This window comes from Uloborus diversus, chromosome 8, assembly GCF_026930045.1.
Source record: "Uloborus diversus isolate 005 chromosome 8, Udiv.v.3.1, whole genome shotgun sequence".
Classification (NCBI taxonomy): domain Eukaryota; kingdom Metazoa; phylum Arthropoda; class Arachnida; order Araneae; family Uloboridae; genus Uloborus; species Uloborus diversus.
In genome coordinates this window covers 122549776-122566704 of record NC_072738.1, presented here as the reverse complement: position 1 = coordinate 122566704, position 16929 = coordinate 122549776, and the positions used below count along the sequence as shown (strand labels likewise).

At 34.8% G+C, this 16929-nt stretch overlaps 1 protein-coding gene across 1 annotated transcript in view; it reads left to right on the top strand.

Moving 5' to 3' along the window:
• The first annotated feature begins 2586 nt into the window (after positions 1–2586).
• The window catches only part of LOC129227712 (uncharacterized), a 52929-nt gene continuing 38586 nt past the window's right edge, over positions 2587–16929 (top strand). The window contains exons 1-3 of the mRNA XM_054862313.1: positions 2587–2651; positions 9602–9696; positions 15009–15110. Of these exons, the coding sequence (XP_054718288.1) occupies positions 2610–2651; positions 9602–9696; positions 15009–15110 (239 nt within the window). The 5' untranslated portion in view covers positions 2587–2609. The remainder of the gene's footprint in view (positions 2652–9601; positions 9697–15008; positions 15111–16929) is intronic.

Genomic DNA, 16929 nt, shown 5'->3' with positions numbered 1-16929 from the left:
AAATGTCAATTTAAGGTGACTGTTAAACTTTTAGGCTGTTTAGATTCTAATTCTAATCTCTTTAATTCATATTCCCTATCCTCGAGTTCCGATTCTGCTTTTTCTTCTTTTTCATCCTGCATTCGCTCAAGAATAGCTCTAGTAAACTCTTCATCATATTCTTTATCACTCGTTATTATTTTAACTAAATCTGCTACTTTAGGGTTTTGACCGACTGTCATCCCAAGCTCGTCAGCTGGAGTAAGAAAATCATTTTTTCTAACTCTGACTAGGTACGCCATATTTTAAAATTACAGAATTTGGATAAACACAGTAAAAAAAAATCAATAAAAAAGTACTCACTGCCACTTCTTGAGACTTCCCGGAACTATATCCAAATTCCATCCTAATTCCCCCCACCCCATGTAAGCCCCCATGTAAATATAGATCTTCCAACTCTCGTTACTGACTTTACTTACACAAATAAGACAAGTCCTTCTCTTTGACGACACTCACATTTAATTTCACACTAAATACAAATACTACAGCTATACACACACGTAACACAAAAGTTGACATTGAAGTATATGTTCCCATCTGGAATCATAACATAATTTTCTACAGAGTTCCCGTTTGGAACACTTGCTTGTTTCGACTCAAGCGCCATGTCTCCACTCTCGCGTTTTCGCACTCTGGCAAAGGGTTTCTCTCACAAGAAGGCGCTTTGTACAACAGTTCTTTAACTAAAAAACAATACTGCAAACGAAAGTTCACATATATATCTATTTATATATATGTATATATATATATTTATGTGTGTATGTGTGTAAGGTCAAACATAAGTTAATAAATTATACATATTTAAAAAAGAAAAAAAAAGATTATTTAATAGCTCTTTAAAACTCACTTGTAACTTGCTAAGGTAAAGTTTTTAAATTTAACCATTCTTTTTTTATTTTTTATCAGAAGAAGTGTAAGAGAAAAAGTAGAGCAGGACAGGACTAGTCTTTAGAGAAAAACATTAGACGAAAAGAAAAAAAAATAATAATAGCAGCAATCATATTAAATTAGTAGTTGAGTTATGGTGGTTTTGCATCCTTAGTCTCATCATTTTATCATGTCACACATATTTCTGTGTGTGAAATATACATGGTTGCTCCAAATTAATGCAAAATTTAAATTTTTGCTCCTGCAAACTGCTCCAGTTCTGCAATTTTTACTGCTCCAAATTCACCATTTTACTGCTCCAAGCTACTCCAAACCTACCTTTTTCCTGCTCCCAAGATTGCTCCAAAAGCGAGTTTTGGTCGGCACATCCCTGATTATAGCTTAACAAAGGCTGCATTTGCATAGAGCTACTGGTCTACTGCGGTTGGTTGATCACAATGACAGCTAATGACATCAGTGGTTATTAACCAGTTGTTCACCAACCGATGATTATCGAACTCTTTTGGTTAATGAAGCAGTTACTTGCTCAGACAAATAATGTGCAGGTGAAATATATTTATTATTGGTTAAAAATGTCACATGGTTCAATCAACCAATTTAAATTGCGTTCGACTGGTGGATCTACCAGTGAAGCTATTGGAATGCTAATGGTTAACCACGGTCGACCCATAGATCATTGCAAACATAGCCAATGAATTGCTTTACTATGTTCTTTTTTAAAATGTATGGCATTTGAGTGAAGCTTGGTCACACTTAATCATTAATAGTTTAGCTGGGATGGGGTCAGGCTGAGGCTTCAAGTGCAGTGTGATGGCGTACCTAGGAGTTGACCGGAGTGGCTCTCGCCAGGAACGCAGCAGCCAGGGGGGGGGGGGCATTTCGACTGATTGAATTTTTTAAAATTAACATATAAGTAGAAAAATGCTTTAAAAAATTGCAATAGAAGAAGCTAGAGGGAAAAGTGAAGCAATCCTTAACCCTCAGAAAAAAAAAGAAAGTGAAAAAAGGGAGGGGGCAGGGTATTTTACCCTTTGCGTTAAAATCCATTCCTATTCTCTGAGTTAGCTAAAGATTTCTATTCACAATTTGTACCAGAGAGCGGTGGTGGAAGCATTATACACCGGATGATTCTTTTTTTTTTTGTGGGGAGAGGGACAAAATTTTGTTATGTATAGCTTTTTTTATGCTAATTATTGATTCTCATTGTAATAAATAATCTAAGCATAAAGTCTTATTTGAACAAAAAAGGGAGGCCTAAAATAGCGAATATATAGTATTTTTGTTTTACGTGTATGTGTAAATGGTCGTTTTCCAAAAGCCAGTTTCCGACTAGCAATGTTTTTTGTATTTGCTTTATTTTCCTAATTATCCTTTGATTTTAATTTAAAATAATGTTTCTTTTTTCTTTTAATAAATGTAAATTATGTTTGTTGTATATTCTCCTAGTGTTTTGGAACAAATTCTGTTTAAGTTAAAGCTGTGAAGCTGTTTTGGTATGCTTACTGTAGTCATGCTATTTCCTCTATCTTTTCTGTAATTCAATAAACAGTCTAAACGTTTGCTTTGTCATGTTCATAATTTGTCTTATACTAAAATGCAACTTACATGTCATAATTATTTATTTATTCCTTTATTATAGCACTCGTACTCGGTGTTCTGTACGTGTACCAGTAAATCAGTTGATGCAGTTATTAGATAGGATTATTTTGGTTTCTGAAGATACAGTAAGTTTTTTTTTTTGGTGATTGTGGAATAATCCCATTACATTGTACAACTGTGTTCAGTTTTCAAAAAGGAGCACAGAGTCTGAAAAGTTCAGAATCCCTGACCTAGCTCATGCTTCACTAAAAATTGGCAAGCAGTGTTGGAGATGTTAAGTCTTTTACATTTGGCTAATTTATTTATTATTTTAAAAATTAAAAGCTTTTTTAGCATGTGCTGCCTTAACTTTGTTTATTTTTCATTTCAGCTGTTAATTTTTTGAAATTTGGTTTAAGTAATTAAATAGTTAACCATGGCAGCCATCATTGTTATTTGGGGAATGATGGTATGTTCAACACTCTTGAATTGCATAAGGGATAAAAGAATGATGTATTAAATGCCAAAAAACTTTTGTAAACATTAAAAACGCAGAAATCATGGTTAGTATAAAGCAAACAAGCAGTGCCAGATCTAGGGGGGTACAAACCCTTGCCCTAAGCAGCAACTTTGTTGGCGGGAATTCGCCTTATTTCTGTGTTTCTTATTCAGTTGAAATTCAAATTAAAACTTGAAGGAAGATGGTTGGGGCAGCAATCGTATATTCGGTACTGGAACGTTTAAAAAATATTTCTTCATCTGTTTCCTTATAGTGCCACCACAGCAAAACTTTAAGATGAATTTTAATTTTTAAAAAATGATTTTTGTTTTGAATTTTTTTAAATTATTGTACTGCATTGGTCTTTATTTATTTTCTTACTTATTAAATATTGCACTTATCTTGTTATTTTGGATGAGTGGTTGTCAACCTAATCCTTACTGTCCACTATTTGTGATTGATTTTGAAGCTTTTGTAGTGTGATGCAAAAAGATTTGTCTCATGCTGGAACTTTTATATAAGCTGGAACCAAATTGGCTCTTTTTAAAAAAGTACTTTCTTTCAAATTCCTAACTAGTCTTTGAAAAACTCCATTTCATCCTTGAAAAGCACTTGAATATGCCTTGAAAATATTTTCCAAACTTGTGTACTATATTGCACATGGACTAAATGGTTCTTCCCGGAGAGCACCTCATAGTGGGAAAGAAATGGGGGAAATGAGAGAGCTTCAAAATTCAGAAATGCAATTGATCAATGCAGTTTGCTAACAATGAATGCAATTAGTCAAATAAAAGTTAAACATAAGTTATGAATCATATTACAAACCCTTAAAAGCTAGTTTTTGTGTGAGTAATAAAACAAAGTCACAATATTTTGCAGTGGTCAGTATAAGCTCTTTATTATTAATCGGCAGAATTAGTTGAAATTTTGCTTTTATAACTAAATTGAGAATGTTGAATCCAGTGTTGTGTTGATAGTGTATGCTATACTAATGCATCCATTCATCAAACTATAAGTTGCAGAGTGTAACATTTCATCGCTAAGTTGTGCAGTGCAGAAAAAAATTACCACTTCAATGAACAAGCAACTTTTATTTTGGCTTTAACATAATAGTAAGTGTATAACAATAAAAATATGGTTAAAAACTAAGTTTGAAATCAATAAACATTGTTAAGAAATATACCCTATCATACGCCTACACATTCTACCAACGGCAAACCAGCAAAGACACTGCCGAAAGGCAATACTTTGTTGACCACGCTACCTGGATGTCAGAAAATGAAAAGAAGCGCCATTCGCTGTATACTGCTCATATCATGCTCCAAGGTCCCCTGTACCTAGCTTTTTTTTTTATCCAGGTGAGAAGCCGAGCAATTCCCGTTAAACTTTGTTCAGTTTACACATTACAGTGAATTATGAACTAGTCACCTTTAAATAGTTGTAAAAATAGTAATGTGTGTGGCAGGATGTGAGAATTCAACATCAGTCACTTCTTACTAACATTAGTCACTTGACTTTGGGTTGCTCCGCTCAAGAAGTTTTGGTGATTCCTGTTCTTCTTAAACATTGAATGACTGACAAAAATGTAACTGATGATGCTGTTTTGATTTGATTGATTCTATTAATTCTTATAATCAATGTAATAACTTTTATTGGATGCATTGTGTAGTGTTAAATATTATCCCAGTTATGAGAACACTTTGCCAATTTATCAATCCTCTAAAAGTCCCCATATAGTCCAGTCAATGAGTGCTGAAAACAGGGGTGTAGCGTGCATGGAATATGCGATAATTTTTGACTTCAGAATATTGTTGGGGGTAGTTAGTAAGTAAACATACTAAAAGTCCCCGACCCTGGGGGGTGAGCTAAAGGTGGGAGGGAGGGGGGAGAAAATTTTGGGTTTTTTTGTGGAAAATGTCGGAAACGGTGGAAAAAATGCGTTTAAAATAAAAATTCAAGCTAAATATAGTTACTATGAAATTGTTTCTACACATATTTGTCAAATTTCGAATTTTCTGGGTATATTTATGAAAAATCGATGATTTTCGGAAAAATTCTCTCTTTTTGTCAAACATTTGCTCCTAGTGTCTTCCAGCATAAGTATTTGTGAAAAATGTCAATAACAAAGTTGTAGAGCTTTAAATTTCCTTCAATTTGATATGCTACTTTGTTATATTTTATTTAACCAATCAAAAGTTACAGGATTTCAAATACGCACTTTCATGGCAAAAAATAGAACACTTGCCATTCACAAATTTCAAACTGACTCGAAAGGATCACGGACTTCCTCTTTCTTCAATGAATTCGACAATCAAAATGTTGAGAAAAAGTGTAACATCATTTATGAACAGCCTCTTACCAAAAAATCGGAAGAAATCGGACGAAGATTTGCAGAAGTACGTTTATGCAGTATGAATTAGCTCCATACCCATTGCATTATTTAACAAAAGTGTAGAAAGCCTGCATTTCCTCGGTAAGAAATTTGTTAGAAGTAATTAATAAGTAAACATACTGAAAGTCCCACGACCCTAGGGGGGAGGGGCGTCAAATGTAGGAAGGTGGAGCCAAATTTTGTGGTTTTCGATTATATCTCGGAAACGGCGGAAAAAATGTTCCGAATAAAAGTGAAATTTAGCTAAATTTATTTTGAAATTGTTTTTCTACATATACGTTACATTTCCAGTGGTTTTTTAGGTATGCTTTCTTAAAAACCAATACTTTTCGGGGAAAAAAAATCTCTTTATTTTTGTCTCAGATATTCTGTGCCAAGCAGGCGCTCAAGGGATCTTGTGCAGCAATCATGTGGCAAGGACCCTGTCAGTTTTCTGTGTCTTGAAAATCCACAGACTGAACACTTGAACTGCAGATTCAAACCTGATACCAAATAAAAACGAGACCTATGCCTAATCACAGCGACACCCATCTGACAAGCAATCAAAAACTATGAAGTTCTAGCATGTACTCAGATTCGTTACTCTTATTGAAATGAATATATGACACTATAGCAGGATAATGAAAATTTTAATAATAGAAATAAGGTAAATGTAGCTGACCGGTAGCACCTTTTGGTAATTATGGTTTTTATTACATTATTATTAATCATTTTTTGAAAGTGTTTATATGGAATATGGACTGACAGTAATTAGAAAATGAAAATATCATCTTTAAGGTGACATTTTGATTCTGTTCTGAGACAGAAGGGTCATATCACCAGCAGAGGAAAAGTTGTTCTTAGAAATTGATAATATATTGATGTCATCGTCGTCCCTTTCGTCCTGAATAAATATATTGATTCCGTTGTTGCAACTGCCCTTGCAATGCAAGCTTCTGACAGAGTAGTCGAACGATGATTTTCAACAAGTGACCTCCTGGTCACTTGTAGAAAAGCAATCGGTCAAAATCATCTTCCAGATTCCGTCAGGAGCAACATCCGATTCCGAGAGTTTCAGCACGAGTTAGCCATTCCTCCTTTCCCAAACCCCCATCCGGGTACTTCACCATTAAGTTCCAAGCTACAGGGAAACCTGGTGGTACGGCAGAGTTAGAGGTCAGTCTTGATGTTTGCACCAGGAGGACTTCCTCTCAAATGATAGCTACCGAAGAATTTTGCCATCTGATGATAGCTGTTTTTGCAATATCAACGTCAACATCACTTAAAGCTCGGAGCGTATTTGTCTCGTTTTTCAGCAGCTTCATCAGTAGCGGATTTGTCAGCTGACTGTTATTATGAAAGTTGAACAGAAACCTTCTTGTTTGACCGTCGTTTTAATTTTCTAACTGACGTCGATGTCCATATGGTTTATACTGTCGTCTCTTTTTGCCTAACAGTTTTGCAGTCTATCCTCAGTAACAACTAATTCTAATTAAATTAAACCAATGTCGTTATCAATTTCCTTAAACAGTATGTATAGTGCTGACTTTCTGCACGTTCTCAGTCCACCAATTCATACTGCATATACGTAATTTTGCAAATCTTCGTCCGATTCCTTGGTAAAGGGCTGTGTGGTGTCCATAAATAATGTCGCACATTTTTTTCAACATTTTTAACCCTCTACCCCCCTTCCCCCATCGCTTTGTCACAAAGTTCGTTTTACAAGATGCTTTTCATCAACATATTCATATTAAAAAATGCTTGATGTCACACTTCTTACTCTTTCCCTCCCCCCTATCACAAAGTCACAATTTCACGACCCCCCCCCCCCCCACAACCCTTAAACATCATTTGTGGTGTAGCAATCCACAAATACTTCTTTATTGTCTATCAGGATTGTCGAATTCATTGAAGAAAGAGAAAGTACACGATCCTGTCGAGTCGGTTTAAAATTTGTGAATGGCAAGTGTTCCATTTTTGCCATGAAAGTGCTGTGTTTGAAATCCTGTAACTTTTGATTGATTGAATAAAATATAACATAATAGCATATCAAATTGAAGGAAATTTAAAGCTCTACAACTTTGTTATTGACATTTTTCACAAATACTTATGCTGGAAGACACTAGGAGCAAATGTTTGACAAAAAGAGAGAATTTTTCCGAAAAATCATCGATTTTTCATAAATATACCCAGAAAATTGGAAATTTGACAAATATGTGTAGAAACAATTTCATAGTAACTATATTTAGCTTGAATTTTTATTTTAAACGCATTTTTTCCACCGTTTCCGACATTTTCACAAAAAACCCAAAATTTTCTCCCCCCTCCCTCCCACCTTTAGCTCACCCCCCAGGGTCGGGGACTTTTAGTATGTTTACTTACTAACTACCCCTAAGAATATTCTGAAGTCAAAAATTATAGCATATTCCATGCACGCTACAATATGTTCCATGACTGGACTAATAAAACTATTCACCACATTGCCATTACTGCTGCTTCCGCCGTTCAACTATTCCAAGGATTTTAACCCTCTTTGTTACAGTGCTGCAAAAATATTTCAGTACAATGCAAATATTTGAATGAAAGCAAAATTATTTAATTGAATACTTTAAGATATCTTCTGTAGATGGAGAGTATGATCATAAATATGCATCTGAAATTTTGAGGAAAAAAATCGTTACAAAATCCAGAGACAACAAAAGCCTTCTTTAATGTCGATAAAAATGGCATTGGTGCCAAAAATGTAACAAATGAATTATGTTAGATCACAGATTTCCCAATTATCAAAATCCTCCCACTTTTTGAAATAGCACAATTTGTAATGATTACATGAGGGATTATTCGTTAGATCTAAGAATTCATAAAATAGATACAGAAAAAAGTTTTGTGATTGCCCTAAACATACTAGTTATTTATATTGCGTAAATCAAGTTAGCATTAAAATGTAAGTATAAGTTTTGAGCTCATTTTATGTAACAGTTGCTCTGGATGCATATGTAGCTGCTTCCCTCTCAAATATTGAGCTCAATTTGAATGAAATTTGAAAACATAAATATAGTGTATGATACATATTTGTAAAACATTTCAAGAATTGAAGAGTTTATATTTTTGATAAACTCTTAAATCTACTTTAAGTGTCACCTAGTGTGGACCACCTCTCCGCCCCTCAGTAATGATTCTACTATGTGAGTGTGTGTGTGTGCATATATATATATATATATGTATATATGTATACACGAGGGCAAATCAAAAAGTCTTTGTGCCTATTTTTTTATTTGCCAAAAACAGGTATATACAGGTACTTACAAATATAGGTAGTATGCTACGTACCTTACATTATTTCTCCATGTAGTCACCTCACCGGTTCAGACATTTGTCCCATCGCAGCATTAAATTAGAGATCCCCCTGTGGTAGAATTCTTCCGGCTGGCTAAGGAACCATCGTCGGACCACGTTCTTGGCTTCTTTGTCACATGTGAATCTTTTTCCTACCAGAAACTTCTTCAGTGAACTGAAAAAGTGAAAAATCACAAGGGTCAAGATCTGGACTGTAAAGTGGGTGTTCCCGATTAAAAGAGCCTCCACAACCGCTCATTGTCATGCCAATCTTCACGACCTTTTTGAAACTCACGACACCACCATTCAACACTTCTCATAGAGACACTATTCCCCATACATGGGGTGAATTGCCCTGTTAATTGCTATGGGCGTTTGTTTCTTTCTCCATAGAAAACAAATAACATTTTGCTGCTTATAAGCTGTGGAAATCTGAAGAACAACCGCCATCTTAAATGACTGATAGCAGCGGCGCTCACTGAAGCAAAAGGCAGATGCGGCTAGAACTGTTCAAAGAACGTTCACTTCTGGGAATGCATATGTTCGCTTTGTATTCACAGCCGTATTTTGGCTAAATGAAATTGGCGCAAAGACTTTTTGATTTGTCCTCGTATACGTGTGTATATATATATATATATATATATATATATATATATATATATATATATATATATATATATATATATATATATATATATATATTCAGTTTCAACAGTTTTTTTTTAAAAGAATACTTTTTTTTACTCATGATTGTACTTGAAAAGTAAAATTTTTTTTTGTACTCACATAGTTGAACATGTTTGGGTTAGTGAAATACCTGTTTATGTTGTATTGTTATGTTCTGTTTTTTTTTTAGTGTAATCCCAATTTCTTTTCATTGTTTTAAATAGTGCATTCCTAGAGATTTAGAATCTCGTGCCATCTTGACGATATTTCCCGCTATACAGAATGCTGCATGTACTCTCTTGGAAACAATGCTTTTAAAGTAAATAATTTTTCCTTGACCGTAATTATAACTTATGTGTTTTAATTTCATTTATTTTTTCTCTTTTCGGAACTTCTATACTTTTATGGATGATGATTTCTATTTTGCAAGGAATTTTTCAAAGAGATTTTATTAAAAGTTTTTCATGGCAGTTGAAACCTTTGGGAACATCCCACTATTGGGTGTCGTATTGCTCCAATACATTCAAATTATTTTCTGATATCAACAAAATGCTTAAACAATTATCTAATTTTTTCCACATTTGCTGGATAATACCTCCAAAGCAGAATACTTGACGATGTTCTGCAACGAAAAATCATTTGACCAAAATCGTTCTGCAAGTACTTCAAGCATTGTATGGACAAGCAACCAATGTGACCTTTTCCACGAATCTAGAGCCCTAAACCCAAATTGATTCATGCAGGAGGTTTTTATATATATGTATATATACATATTATGTGTGTATATATATATATATATATTTTTTTTTTCAGTTTTTTAAATTTTACTTTTGCTATGAATTTCTGTGGAACCCAAACCGATTGAGATTATCCAAAATATTTTATATGCTTTCCATGGGTGCAAGACCTTCCGTCTCAGGACGGATTTCCGTCTTGACAAAATTTCCGAGACGGAGGTCGGGACGGAAAAATTCGATGACGAAAAGAAATTCGATGACTTTCTTTTAGTTTTTAATGAAAAAAGAAAAATTGAGTGTTTGAAAAATATGCTTTAATATTACTGGACCATTCCATAACCACGAATTTACATCGACATTCTCTCGGTTTTCTGCCATGGGCTCGTTTTGTTTGCAACGTGCTTTTGGAGGAGTGGCTTTTCGACTCGCAGGGTTTCACTTTTTTTTAGGTGTAGCTCTGTTATTTCCAACTCACTGCATTGACCAAGGAGTTGCTGGTTGGAAACACCGATGGGTTCCTGCATTTTTGACAAAGACTTGAGGAAATACTAAATTCTGTCATTGAATCTAACACTCGCTAGACTGCGAATATTGGAGGGGGGGGGGAGAGAAAGGAAAGAAGGAAAATAACCGAGCACGAGTTTGCAAAAAAACGCTGCTCTTGCAAAGAGGGTAATCTGTTCGCAAATTAAAACGTTTATATCTTGGACAATCTAAGGCGGGGTGGGGGGTTACTCACGAGTTACAGTATAAAATATCGAAAAACTGAATTGAAAATATTTTTGAAGCTAGGAGTGGTTCGATATTTCTCCTCTGCAAACCCTTAAAAATTTAAAAGTCAAAAAGTTTTAGGCTTTCTTTAATGATGTAAAAGCGGGGAGGGGGAGGTTTTAAAAAAATCGAAGACTGGAGACTTAAAAACACTAATTTAGGCAATCTTTGGTGAATTTATGAGAGATGGTTTTGGTGTTTTAACATGAAAATGTTTTGTAGCTGATGTATTAAAAACTATTTGAGGCTATACGTAAATGACTTAAGTTAAAGGGCATTTGAGACCCTCTTCCGAAAAGTGTTTGTAATTGAAGTCTTAAAACTTTCATGCTGTCTTTGGCAATGTTAAGAGGGAGGGAGGGCGCTCGCTCTCTTTAGGCGAAATTCCGAAATTGGAGTCTTAAAAGCGCAACTTAAGACCATCTTGGGGTTCGGGGTTCTCCTTTCCCAAAAAATATTCAAAGCTGAAGTACTCAGCTTTAGGTAATCTTTGGAAGACTTAAGAAGAGGGAATTCGAAGGCTTTCTCTCAATATGTTTTAGAATTTAAATTCTTAAATCTTTGGTGATGAAAAGGGGAAACCGCAAATTTAAGTAAAATTTAGTGAACTTAGAGGAAAGAGTTCGGGGGGGGGGGGTCTCTCTCCCCGAAGTATTGAAATGCTATTTTAGCTATTTTTGAGTGAGTTAAGAGTTAGGGAATTCAGGGTTCTTTCTCGAAACGTTTTCGAAATTGAAGTCTTAAAAATTTGGGTTGTCATTGGCGATGTGTGAAAGGGAGTTGCTCTCTCAATAGAATAATTAACCTTAAACAAAAACTTACACTGCATTTAGTAAACATATTGAGAGGAGGGGGATATTCCACACCCTCAGCCCGAAATATTTTCGTTTGTGAAATTTTTAGAGCTTTGTTTTGGGCTATCTTTGACTGACTTAAGGGAGAAGGATGTAGGAAGATTCTTTCAAAAAGTTTCCAAAATTAAAGTATTAAAATTTTTAGGCAGTCATAAGTCATGTTTATAGGTAAGAGGGGTACTATTCCTACAAAACAATTTAGAAACTGAAGCCTTAAAAATTGAAATTTAGGACATTTGTGGTGAATTCAGAGGAAGGATTTCGGGAGTTCTCTTCCGAAAATTCTCTGATGCTGAAATATTTAAAGCTCCACTTTAGACTATATTTGAGTGCCTCAAGAGGGATGTAATTCGGAAACCCTGCCTGGGGTTAGGATTTGGTTCCCCTATTTCTTTTTTTAATTAATGAATGTTGGAAAGGGTACCTTGTTTAAAAAATATATCTACTTCACTGAAGCGATTTTTTATTGCTAATTCTATCTTATAAAAGAATTCTTTTTCAAATGAAGACTGTGTGGGGGAATGGTGACAGTTCATTATCATTAGTCAGCTTTACGCATCCCCCACCTTTCCTTCTTTTCTAGTTTGTTAGCACTACCTTGGGTAGACTTTCCAATCAGAACTGATTTATGTTGCAAAAGTGAAAATCTTATATCCTAAGCGATTTTATTGCTACAATAAAAATGTTTACGATCGGCAAAAAACTAATGGTGGGGTGCTGCAAACGCTTTTACCCCTTGCATTATCCAACATCGTCTAAAATTGCGTTTTTGAAACTTCAATTTCGAAATGTTACCGAAGGTGGGTTCCTGAACTTCATCCCTTCAATAGTGCATTCAAAAAACGTACAAACGTTATGTAATTTAAATTACAATTTGTTTTTAAATCTTCAATTTCAGGAAAAGCCCATAGCGTCCCTCCCCCCTTCTCTAATATTTTTTGAAGGTTGCCCAATATTGTGATTTTGGGACTATCAGTTTGAAATAATTGATGTAAGAGTCCCTGAACCCCTCCTTTCCCTGAACTTTACCAAAATGCCCTACCATAGCATTTTTTGGACTTCAATTTGAAAAAATTTATGGGAGAGACCCCCCTCTCCCCCTTTTATTGCCGGATTTTAGACTTTTTGGAATTGTCTGATGAAATCACTTAAATATTACAATTTTAAGGCTTAAAATTTAAATCAAACAGATTCCAAAACTGGCATTGTTAAAATCTACAACATTTATACATACAATTTTTTCCTTAAGCCCACATGTGGGTGGGGGGGGGGGGGAGCTGAAAATATTTTCCGTCTTGAACACATCACCAAACTTGCACCCATTATGCTTTCTCAAATGCATAGAAAAAGCTAAGATGCAAAATTTTATAAAAATCCAAACCTAGGTGTCAAATTACTTTTTTTTTTTTTTGGTTAGTTTTACATAGCATGAAAGAGCCATTAAAATAATGTTAATGAATAAGTAAATTACGAAAATAATAAATGAAATGAGTCGAGTTAGGGTAGCATATAATGAAACACTTCAAAACTTTCTAAACAACTGAAATATTTTCAGGATGCAAAAGGATTGGAATCTCAAACAAGACACGCAATTTTCGACAATGGACGTGCTTCAATGTTAGCATGTTTCCAAAACATACGTTTATGGAGAAGATTGCCGTGGTAAAGATCGATGGGGGAAAATAAGTAAAAGGGGGAACTAAAAACTCTAGACAAATCAAAATCTTTTCAGACTTAGAATATGAAATTTCTGCAGAAAATCTGCAGAAACTGTGGATTTTCTACAAATATGTTCCAACTCAAGATAGAATTTTGCACAAATTCTGCAGATTTCTTTAAGTTCAAAGTAAATCTAATGTTCTTGCAGATGACTTATTAAATTGAACATTTTTGTGAGCTTTTCGCCGAATTATCGTAATTTTAGATTTTTTTCTAATTTACAGAAATTTGCAGAATTTGTGCAAAATTCTATCTTGGGTTCGAAGATATTTGCAGAAAATCTGCAGTTTCTGCAGAAATTTAAAAGAAATCTGTAGAATTTCTGCAGAAAATTGAATTTTCCTTGCACATTTAAACGGAGTTGTTCTGCAGTTCAGTCATCTGTTCTGCGATGTACGTCGCAAATTTAATAGTATTCTGCTTTGGGGGATAAAATAAATTCTTTTTCTTCACACTGCATCTCTTCAGAGTGGGATAATAAGCGATCCTCTAAATTGTCTTTTTCCAGATCCTGGTGGGATTGCATAGTTTCCCTCCTTCAACTGCCCACTCCACAATTTTCTTTGATTGTCACTGGTAAAACCTTTTACAGTAGTCTCTCGAAAGTCTGAGTCTCAAAAGTCGGAAGTTCCTTTAATTTGAGGTGCTATACTTATATTTTAAGGTATATTTTCAATAGTTTGAAAATGATCTTTATTAAAATCTAGAAATCAAAATCTTTTGCTATTTTAGAACTTCTTTAGCTGTGTGCATTAAACTAATGAAAAGGTATTCATAAGCCAGTGTCAACGGCACTCGCCAAGTAATAACGTAAAATTAACATTGTTTTGTCACAAAGAATGAACAAACAGCCTTTGGAATGACCAAGCTCTCTTAGGAAGAGAAGTGTACAACTTGACATCGTATGAATCGTATATGCGACGTTTTTACCTTTTAAAACTAAAAGTTTTGTGTTGTGATGAGATTAATATTTTTGAGCATTATTTTTCATAAATTGAGCATGCAGGAAATTACTTTTCTTGCTAAGATATTTACAAATAAACAGCTGGGGAAATCAAATGTTTTTAAATTTGTGGCATTTTCTATGCTACAGCTAATGCTAAAGTAAGGGTTATTGAGCATCCTCATAAAATTTAAGTATGAAACTAAAACTTTTACAGCATAATACTATTAATAAGTTAAAAAGGAAGGGGGGGGGGTCCTGCACTGTAGCTGAAAAAAAGTTTTTTTGAACCATCCTATTGATCGGGGTTCTCACAAGAAAACCATTTTTTCTTACTGCATTTTAGGTTTCAATCCTTTTCCTTTTCTTCGTTCAGTTGTTTCAAAAGTTGAAATTTATTCTACTGTTTGATAGCTTGTCCTTTCTCTATTGAATAATATATTTATTTAGTTGAATAAATTTTATTACAATTATGATCAATCCGTCTTTGCTCTATGCAAAATACCGACATACAATTTGTTTATTTTTAAGTGTTGGATATCTTTTTATGGTATAAAATGTTGTTGTTCATAATTATTTTTCCTTACTAATCTATATTTTGTTATAGTTTCCCTACAGAAATGGAAACTATAGCACAATACATTACAAAATTATTTGATGGATTGCTCCTAGCTTCAAGAACAAATCCTGTGACAAGGCATCAACTAAGGTATTTTTTTTTAAAAAAGAAACTTTTTTTTACTTGTGAAAGCTAATATCTTATGTCATGCAATTATTATAATAACCAGGATAGAAAAAAAATGTTAGAGAACCCATATGTAATGCTTTAAATCAGGAGTCTCTAACCACATCTTGCCCTCACGCAGATTTTGTCTAGCTCACGGAAACTTACAAATTGAACAAAAAAGTTTTTTTTTTTTGACAATATACTTCCTTTTAAGCATTTTAATATACTAAAACTAAAAATGTTTTTGTACCTAAAAAGAGTTAAATTATGCTCAAATTAGTATTATAAATTAAATCAATTTCACATGTATTTATACAGGATGGCTGCAAGATACTGTGACAGATATTGAATCATTTAATTACACACAGATAAAATAGAAAATATGCTAGTATAATGAACAATCTTGAATTAATTTTATTCAAATAGTTTGCCATCTTTATGGATTACTAAAGATTATCTTTTACACCACTGTACTATTGCAGGACAAATCATTTTAAGAGGTAATTTTTCTATTTCACTCAATATGGAACCTTTCAGAGAGTCCAAACTTCTGTGCTGCTTAGCCTTTACTTTAGATTTAAAATACCTCAAATGCAATAGTCAAAAGGATTTAAATCTGTTGAAGAAGGAGACCAATCTTCTTGCTCGATAAACGTCAGAGAATTGACATGGAGTCATTACTAAGTTGCTTTGAATTGGTGGAATGTGGGGAATCTTGCGGAAATATCCAATTCTTTTTGGGATACAATCTGTCAGCATGTGGTATTAAATGTTTAGCCAATGTTTGCCCTTCGTAATATTCAGCATTGATTTTTATTCCTTGGTTGAAGCCCCCCCCCCCCGTGTCCGTTTACCTTGTCGTGGTGGGGGGGCTTGCGGTGTGGTGAGTTCGGGGCGAGCTCTTGGGAGGAGTCGTGAACCCCCAGTTGCTCAAACAGAATATCGGCGGGAGGGGATTTTTTTCCCTTCCTTCCCTCATCACACTTACCAAATTCGGACGAAAACCCCTAAGCCAAGGTGTGTCAACCATGCCGATGGCTGCGTGGTACCGGGGGTAGTCGGTGCTTCAAACGGGAGTCTTCAGGGATAGCAGGCGAACCCTGTCGTACGCAGCCTTACCTCTGTGTAGGGGGGCTACACAGGGGCTAAACCCCACTTTTCCCCCTAGTTCCCAGGTTTATTTATGGATGATAATATAAATAACCCTTCTCCCCCCTGCGGGGAGCGTCAGAACGTATTGTCGAGCACAGCTAAGTTTTTTCTTATTAAACGCAACGATCCAAACCTCAATTTAAGCAAAGTTTCCCCCTTTTTGATAAATAAAGCGCTCACTCATTTAATAGGAGAATATCAATCTGTTAAAAAACTACGCAGCGGTGAACTTCTAGTTGAAATTAAAGATACGAAACAAATTAAATCTATAATGGCAATCACACAAATTGGTTCATATCTTGTTACAACTTCAGAACATAAAACTCTTAATTTTTCACGGGGAATAATTTCTGAACCTGACCTTCTCTTTACACCCGAGGAGGAAATCTTGGAGGGAATGAAGGATCAAAACGTACATTCAGTCAAAAGGATCTCCATCAAACGGAACGGCGAAATAATAAACACCAAACATGTCATTCTGACATTCAATACACCTGTCCTCCCGCAACGTGTTAAAGCCGGCTATCTCTCTTGCCCAGTTCGCCCCTATATTCCAAATCCGCTCCGGTGTTTCAAATGCCAGCGGTTTGGACATTCGAAGTTTGCGTGCCGTGGTACTGACACCTGTGCCAGGTGCGCAGAGCCCGGA